Source organism: Schistosoma mansoni, chromosome 1 (assembly GCF_000237925.1).
Source record: "Schistosoma mansoni strain Puerto Rico chromosome 1, complete genome".
NCBI classification, from domain to species: Eukaryota; Metazoa; Platyhelminthes; class Trematoda; order Strigeidida; family Schistosomatidae; genus Schistosoma; species Schistosoma mansoni.
In genome coordinates, this window is record NC_031495.1 from 60910294 (window position 1) to 60918644 (window position 8351).

Consider the following 8351-nt stretch of genomic DNA (forward strand, 5'->3'; position numbering starts at 1 on the left):
CATTTTAATGTAATGAATAAGGAATTTTTTGTTGCAGTAGTGATAATCTGATAAGATTCTGAAAGCTAGACGGCTTAGATAACTTTTCACTGTTTATATATATATATATATATATATATATAATTGTTTAGTTCATTTCATAGTATAAAAATAACAGTGATAGGATTCATACATTATCTTTGTTTTCTCCATACAGCATTTATTTTCCTCTCTATTTAATAGGCCAGATCATTTCGTCTTACCTTTTCCATTGACGGTATGGTACGTTCAGCTAATAGCCCAATGGCTGCTTGGCGTGCAGTGATAATGCGTGTTTCAGCTCTACGTGAAAAACAAGGATTAAAGCCACTGATTTGTACAGGTATGTTGTCTTTTGTATCAAACTTATATTTACATATTTGTGTAGTTTTTGTCGGAAAATTTCAGGTTTACAACGTGTGTGCGTGTGCTAAGATAATACCATTTGAAGTGAATACTTAAGCAGAGCTTTTTGTAGTAAATTATCTTCTCAAAATAATTTTGACTATAATAACATAATGATGGTTAATTGTACTCTATGAAACGGGGATTTAGGGACTAGTGCACTTGACTGCAGGTTATATGTTTACCAGCCATCACATAAAAAGCAGCGTTAATTGCTGGATTGCATACGTTTTTACTCAGTTTTATAATTGTAACTGTTCGATGAATTCTACTTTTTTTTTAAAATGTATTTCTGATCTCGTTATTATGGTGTCAGTTTTTTGGTATTAAATAATTGTATTTTCTTTTAAATAAAAAAAAGCTATTGATGGATGGACACAGTTTGGTTTAAATCATCGTTATACAATATTTCTAATTGAACAAATGCGTGGAGCGCTTCATTGTTATCGTTATAGATTTCGATATCATTGGCAAAAGATCGATCGATTACGTCAAAAGGTATACAGCAATATCTCTTTTCATATTTTAATAATTCACTTATTTATGATTGTAAATAAATGAATGGTTGAGATTTCATATAATAATTGAAATAAACAGTAACAAATGAATACTCAAATTAACTTTCCTTTGAGTAACGATACTTCATTTCATTGATATTACTTAACTTTCTTTTTATATAGTTTTTTTCAAGACTAAGTCATTATAAAATAATTGACTGTGATTAGTCTTTTCCAATGGCTATGTAAACATTCACATTATTTCCTTTGATTCAATGTTTGTTTTATTTCACAGTTCACTCCTCCTGTACCCTGTTCTGAAGGCTGTGCTCGTGCTGTCCCATGGACGAAGCCTCGTCGTCCACGCAACCATGCTCATGATCCTCTTGGGTTTCTTCATTGTAAAGCTAATCCTCCTCCACGACCTTTAGTTAGCTCAGGCGATGATAATTTACTTCCTTATCAAGACCCATCCTTAACTAATACAAATGAGCCGGCTAAACTTTTGTCTCCTAATGAACAAGCCACTTGTAGAGAAGCTGCTCGTCAAGCTGCTCTCTTAGTTGCAACACAACTTAAGCTTCCACAACGTCTGCGTAAATCATGTATAGCAAAAGCTGTTGTACGAGCAACTGGTATACCATTACAGTCTACACCACCGAAATCAGTAAATGACAATGAGTTGGTCAATTCTACCGATCAGGTGTTTGGAATAAATTATTCTGATGATGAAGATAATTGTTCCGTATCATCGAAACATGAGGAAGAAGAAGAAGGAGAAGAGGATGAGGAAGAAGACGAGAACAATGTAGGAACAGTAAGTTTTATAATGGTTTATTCCACTAGTGCATCTTAGGGAAACTGATAACTTTCTATTTATTTTTCTATCCCTTTCTGTTGGTGCACTATTAGTATTTTGTAGGACTGTGAAATGTTAGGTGGTTAAATTTTATTCAGTAAGGTATCTCGGACTTAAATTTCATGTTAGTTAGTACCCGTCAGCATAAGAGCTAACTACAATCTTCGAAGAATTCATATTTCTTGAGTTTCACAGTTTGAGATGTTATCACAGCTATTCGAATTGAAACTGACTTCCCACAGGACTGTAATTTATTCGACCATGTAGTAACCAATCTCATGTTTGTCCAATCCTTAGTGCTGATCGATTGAAAAGCTCACGCGTCTGACGAATAACAACCATTCACCATTAATAGTTCGCATACTAATATGAGATAGGAAAGACGAGACTTTCAGGATACCCTTATGCCCCTAACAGAAGTCAAAAATTGGAAAAAAAAATTATGTAGTAACATACGATAAACTTAGCACACAAAAAGTTAGCTAACTAAAAGCTATGATAACGAATCAGATGACAGCATGGGTCATTTCAGAAATATGGATAAGGAAAGTGTTATCGAGGTTAACCTTTGAAAAGAAGAACTGACATATCATAAGAAAAACTATATAACTTGAACTCTCCTTATCACATTTTAAAAATACTTTTTTAATTCGTTGAACTCTATGTAGCTTTAAAAACTACCCTTTTTAACAAATGTTGACTAACCATTCGGTCGTTATTACTTCTCGTATATACAATTAACAACGATAATAATATCATCAGTATAGAGTTGTGGAGATAGTGCCATAACATTGATCGGTTTATGATCTCAATAATAATATCACTTGACTTAATTTATCTGCATTAATCTTCTTCTCTTCAAGGTTGCTACACAATTTAGTCGATTGCTATCAGGATCATTGGCTCGATTTTATCGTGTGTCTGTACATCCATCTCGTATACATGGTCGTGGTTTATTCGCTTTACGAGAATTTCGGGAAGACGAAATGGTTATTGAATATACTGGAGAGTTAATACGAAGTATTATTTGTGATGCTCGTGAATTAAAATATAGAGCAACTGGCGTAGATTGTTACATGTTCAGAATAGATCCAGATTGGGTTATCGATGCTACGTATGCTGGAAACGCTGCTCGATTTATCAATCATGCATGTGATGTATGTGTAGTTTTGTATATATAAATATTTATATTTTAATCGAACGATAATAACTACATTACTACTAATAGAAATCAGAAATCTCTAAGTTATTTCATGATACTTGTAGAATTTCCTTCTTATCTTCTTCACCTCTTACAACTTCTACCTAGTTAGCGTTTATCTGTTTTGGTAACTAATACATGAATTACGGTAAGCAAAGATGGATAGTGGCTAGCAGTGGAATCCAGGACGCACGTTTCGTCCTATTTGGGACTAGTCAGCTGGATGTACCTGAATTGTTTTTTTTCTTGTTTAAGAAAAAAAAAGTAACTGCAAATCCAATTCACAACTAAGAATTTTTTCGATCAATATATAATAATGGTGGTCTGCGAGTAATTTTAAGATCTTCATTCCTTAGTATTACAAAAATTAATTAAGTCAGTATAATTGTTGTTAAAATTACTTCATTCGCTTTGCAGTACCTAAAATGTGAGTGATTTGTGGGTAGTGTTTATCTCAAATATTCCTTTTTTTTCCAGTTTAATTTATTCACAGTTAATGTCACCAGTGATTGGAAATATTGTGTGATACACGACTCAAAGTCGGTCACAGTGACAAAGATGCAAATACTCTCTGTTTATACTGATATCCTAAGTTTCGAAATTGTTTATTCTTCGAATTCATTTCTCTCAAATCATATTTTCTGCTACTACTGTTACTACTTCAACTCTTCTGGGATATATCTTGACGATTTCAGCTCAGTTCGCTAGTATGGAACCAATGTACATATATGACTAGTTCTGTGTTACTTATAATTGACTGAATTCATTCATCGTTTTAAGTGTTTGCATAGAATTGCATTTCTTTGCACGAAATAAATGTTTCCACAACTTAATGTACATTTGATGAAAAGGTCTTAGTGGGTGTATGCTATCAAATCCATATCGCATAAATATATTCTAGTCAGCTTTCTAACAATTTTCAACATACTATTCACTTACAACTTATGCATAACAAATAGGAATCATTTCTCAGATTACTTTATAAATTAATTAAGTTTCCTATTACATTTAAATGACTTCATTTATGAGTCATAATTTTAGTACTCATCATAGGATATCGTCTACAAACATATATATATTTAGTGGCGCATTATCTGACTCTAATTTCATCGTATGTCAAATACGAGAATGAATTTTTGAATATATATACATAATACAATTGTTGATCGAAAAGCGAAGCTAAACAAAGTAACGCGTGGTGAAGGCGAGTAAGCCAAATAGCTTTAGGGCCACAAAAGTGATGAGCCCATTGACGATGAATCTAGCGTATCAAACTACGTCAATGAAGAACCTTCCTCACTCTGTACTTTCAAATAACGAACTTAATGCAGCTGACTCAATCGATAATATCATCATACTACTACTCAAGTGGTAAGCCTAACTTCGAACTAAACATAACCTGCAAAACTGCTCAGAAAGTGAACATTTCGAAATTTAATCATCTGATAAACGAACCAAGTGACTTAATCGACAGCAATCAGAAACGATCCAAATGAAGTCAGATAATGGGCCACTAAATACAGACTCAAGTTGTGGTTTATTTATTATTTTCCTGGATCTCTTAACACAAATTCTGGACAATAATAATGAAGCGCATAATATCGATATTACATACACATAGACAAGACATGATTGTTCTTAACAATTCCCATGGAGTCGAGATAGTATTTACTATTGATTCGAATGATAATTTTGTTGTGGTACTTTTTTGTTATTAAAGGATTGTGTCTTTTCCGTCTTTTTTCTATTAATGTTTTTTACTTTGTTTCTTTTTTACTTAGCCTAATTGTTATGCTAAAGTTGTGTCGATTGATGATAAAAAGCATATCGTTATATTGGCCCAACGAAAGTAAGTAATACGCACGTATACATTGTTATTTAGAAAGTTTATTTTCCTTATTATTGATTTATATGGAGATTTTTTAGAAATAAAACCTAGAGGTTGAGAGATTTTTTATTATAACAACTGGAGAGTATGTGTTTTGGCAGCTGATTCGGGATTAATTAGCTCAGTATACAACTTGTTTTTTTAACTTAATAAATTGAATTTAGAGGTTTCAGGTAAAGGTTTACATAGAATATAAGAAACTTTATTCTTGTATCTGTTTCATCTAATATTTCCAATTAAATGTTTTTCTGTACATGAACAATGAAGATCCAATGACTTTGTCGACTACTGATGTTATTATTATATTCTGATCTCATTTGTTTTAATCAAGATGGTAAGCTAATGTAGGTCAACTTATTATTGCTGTTTTAAGACCAAAGCTTTTTATTAGGTATGTGTGAAAGTAACCTCATTTAATCACTCAAGGTATTACGATTATTTGACGAATTTCCTATAGAAAGTCTATGTCTTATACTGACACAACTTAAACGAACAGTCTATTTTTCTGTCTAAAGTAATTAACATTTATATATACTACTTTTGTTTTAAAAAAAGAGACAAAATTCATTCAAGAATACTGAAGCATGTTTATTGACAGTATGTTTCTTTTATGATGATTTCATTATTTTCGTTTCTATGTAAATATACTACTTATCTACTTATAGAATTTATCCTGGTGAAGAATTGACGTATGATTATCGTTTTCCTAAAGAATCCGATAAATTACCGTGCAATTGTGGCAGTTATTCTTGTAGAAAATATTTAAATTAATCTATTCTATGTATATCTATATATTAGTAAGAAAAGAAGATATTTTTAATTTCTGTTCTCTCTCTATATATATATATTTGTGTATTCTACTATTTCAATGATACAGTCACATTCTCCTCTTTTATTGTGTTCCTTTTTTCCTCTTTAATGATCAACTGGTTGTTTATTAATACATCTTCATATTATATACACATTTAATTACTTGTTAGATTTTTATAATGAAGCAAACCCTTCCCCCCTTCCAGTTCATTGAAATTTGTTGTCTTTTATGTACAAAAGTTATAAAGATACAAAAACATCCTCTCTCTCTCTCTTTTTTTTTTTATAATTTCCTGCATTTCTTCATTAATGAAAAAAGAAGAATATTATTGTTTTTATTATTGTTGTGGTTATTTTTATGCATCGAAACAATAGTGTGTACATTTTATCAATATTATAATATATGTATGTATATAACTGTACTGATCTGAATTAAGTCTCTTTCTAATTATTCAATATGAATATAAATTATATAAATATATGTATATGTTTAGAAGAGAAGTTACTTTTTTAAAAAAGAAAAAAAAGATTCTTGTTTTAATTACTGCGGACAAGTAGTAATGGTAGTAGTAATAATAAGGGGGGTGGGAACTTTGAGATCTGGCTCTGTTTATTTTATTTTATTTGAACACAGTAATATTAGTACAAGCGGGCACCAGATACATATGCGCCGCACAAATCTCATTTGATTTGTGTGAGGGCTGTGATACTACCCGGGTACCCAAACCGAAGCAGGTGGTTTTCTAAGGGCGCCACACTCGGAGCCTTTGACCTAAAGATCTGATCCACAAGGCAGTGGAGCATCGTAAGGGGATGCAGACCCATGGTAGTCGGTGACCAACAATTGATTCATACACCATTTATTCCTTCAGGATACTGGAGCTCATGTGCACCATTGGTTTGGAATGAGGGTTTTCCAACTCCCCTAGGTTGACTTTCCGTGTCCACCAACCCGGTTAAAGCACCGGACATTCGCTTTTCGTTCTCTCAATTTTGTAAACAACACCCCCGTCACGAGAAGGCAGTGAGTAGGACTTCCCTGGTAGAGGCTATATACGCGTGGCCATATGAGAGTATTTCGAGAGGGAGAGCGGACTCTTCCTACTCTCGACCGTACCAGGGCATTTGGGGGCTGTGTGGGGACTAACTATTGTGGAATTTTATTTTACGTGTATAGGTATCCTAGTTATATACTTTGGTGTTTTTAGTGTCGGGTAAATGTCTGTTTATAAGCTGAGAGATGTACATTTGCTATAACTGTATTGTGAATAGAACTGTCTGATCAGGAATCATAAATGTTATTATTTATCCATTGAACAGTAACTTCAAGTGTTGAGTAAATTAAGTAGAATAACATATAAATTAAGTGGCTACTTTTATCAAATACAATCTACCAACTTTATTCACACTTTATTAATTGTATTTCTTCTGGCACAATGAGACGTAGACTGATTAAAATACTATATACGCAAAAATACAAAAGCTCTAGAATACTTTATCTACCACACATTATACAACAAAAGGTTCTTAAAATAAAATTAACCAGACATGACCGAATACATGTATCTACAGACTGGTAATGTAAAGAGGATTTCGTTGTAGTTATTATACAATTTACTCAGTGTTCAATTTATTCGAAATTATCCAATCAAAACTTGGTAATGATACCTACGTATATGTTTGTGCAATGTATGTGAAAATTAAGAGGGGATTGTTGAAATAATATGAGAAATCCGTATTGTAGTAAACATAGCATTGAACAAAGGGATTATTACCTAAATGATACCTACGTAAATCATTACATATATGCTAGGTTTATATCACTTTCACGGACTAAGATGCCTCGGTGTACAATCTCACGTTTTCTCTCAGAAAACGATAGTACCAAACCAAACAGAAGTCAATAAGGAAACAGTTTACCGTTATCAAATAGAAATAAACATGTTAATGCCAAACCCCTGACATTATGTTGATCTAATAGACGGGAAGAAGTTGTTATTTCTAACCACTTCTTATGAGTTCCTGTCATCTAGACTAAAACATCTATCAGTTTAGTAAGTGTCGACAACGGGAGAATTATTTTTGTGACTACATTTGGTTTAATCAATTTTTCATTTCGGAATTTCCCTATTACCATACATAATGTCACTACCATGATCATCATGATTTTTATCTCTTATTGAATTATTATCTCTGAACTTGCGTCAAATATATTAGTAAATGAATTTTTTCTGAACCAATTTTATATATAATTCAATGAAACAAACATATTCAATCAGTATAAAACGGAACATTTTTTTAAAAAAGATTTATACTGTTGAGGCAATCCTGAAAATTTCTCACAATAGACATGACAAGCTCAGGAAATATTAAGAAGCATTTTATCCAATCAGCGTTTGATTAGAAGTTTTTCTAGAAATATCTCGAAAATGAAAAGTTAGATGTAGAGGTTCTGATTGGCTGTTTACTACACTGCTACTATGTTCAGTAGTATTCTAGAATTTACAGGAAAACCCAAGGACTTCTAAAATACTATAAAAATCCTATATTTTCTGTACATAAATGAACCTTTGCAGTAAAATGCTTCTCGTATATCATGCACCTTTTCTCTCGTGTTCAATTCGCTGTGTAGTTCTAGCTTGGGGATTACGAGAATAGCTTAGGATCCGAATA

General features: G+C 32.3%; 1 protein-coding gene across 1 annotated transcript in view; it reads left to right on the forward strand.

Moving 5' to 3' along the window:
- Positions 1-6177, forward strand: part of Smp_144180 (putative mixed-lineage leukemia protein, mll) — a gene marked incomplete at its 5' end in the record, with an annotated part of 43091 nt that extends 36914 nt beyond the window's left edge. Inside the window, 6 exons of the mRNA XM_018795084.1 lie at positions 223-361; positions 857-921; positions 1216-1623; positions 2643-2936; positions 4762-4829; positions 5534-6177. Coding sequence (XP_018649432.1) covers positions 223-361; positions 857-921; positions 1216-1623; positions 2643-2936; positions 4762-4829; positions 5534-5639 — 1080 coding nt within the window. The 3' untranslated portion in view covers positions 5640-6177. The remainder of the gene's footprint in view (positions 1-222; positions 362-856; positions 922-1215; positions 1624-2642; positions 2937-4761; positions 4830-5533) is intronic.
- Positions 6178-8351: the final 2174 nt, after the last annotated feature.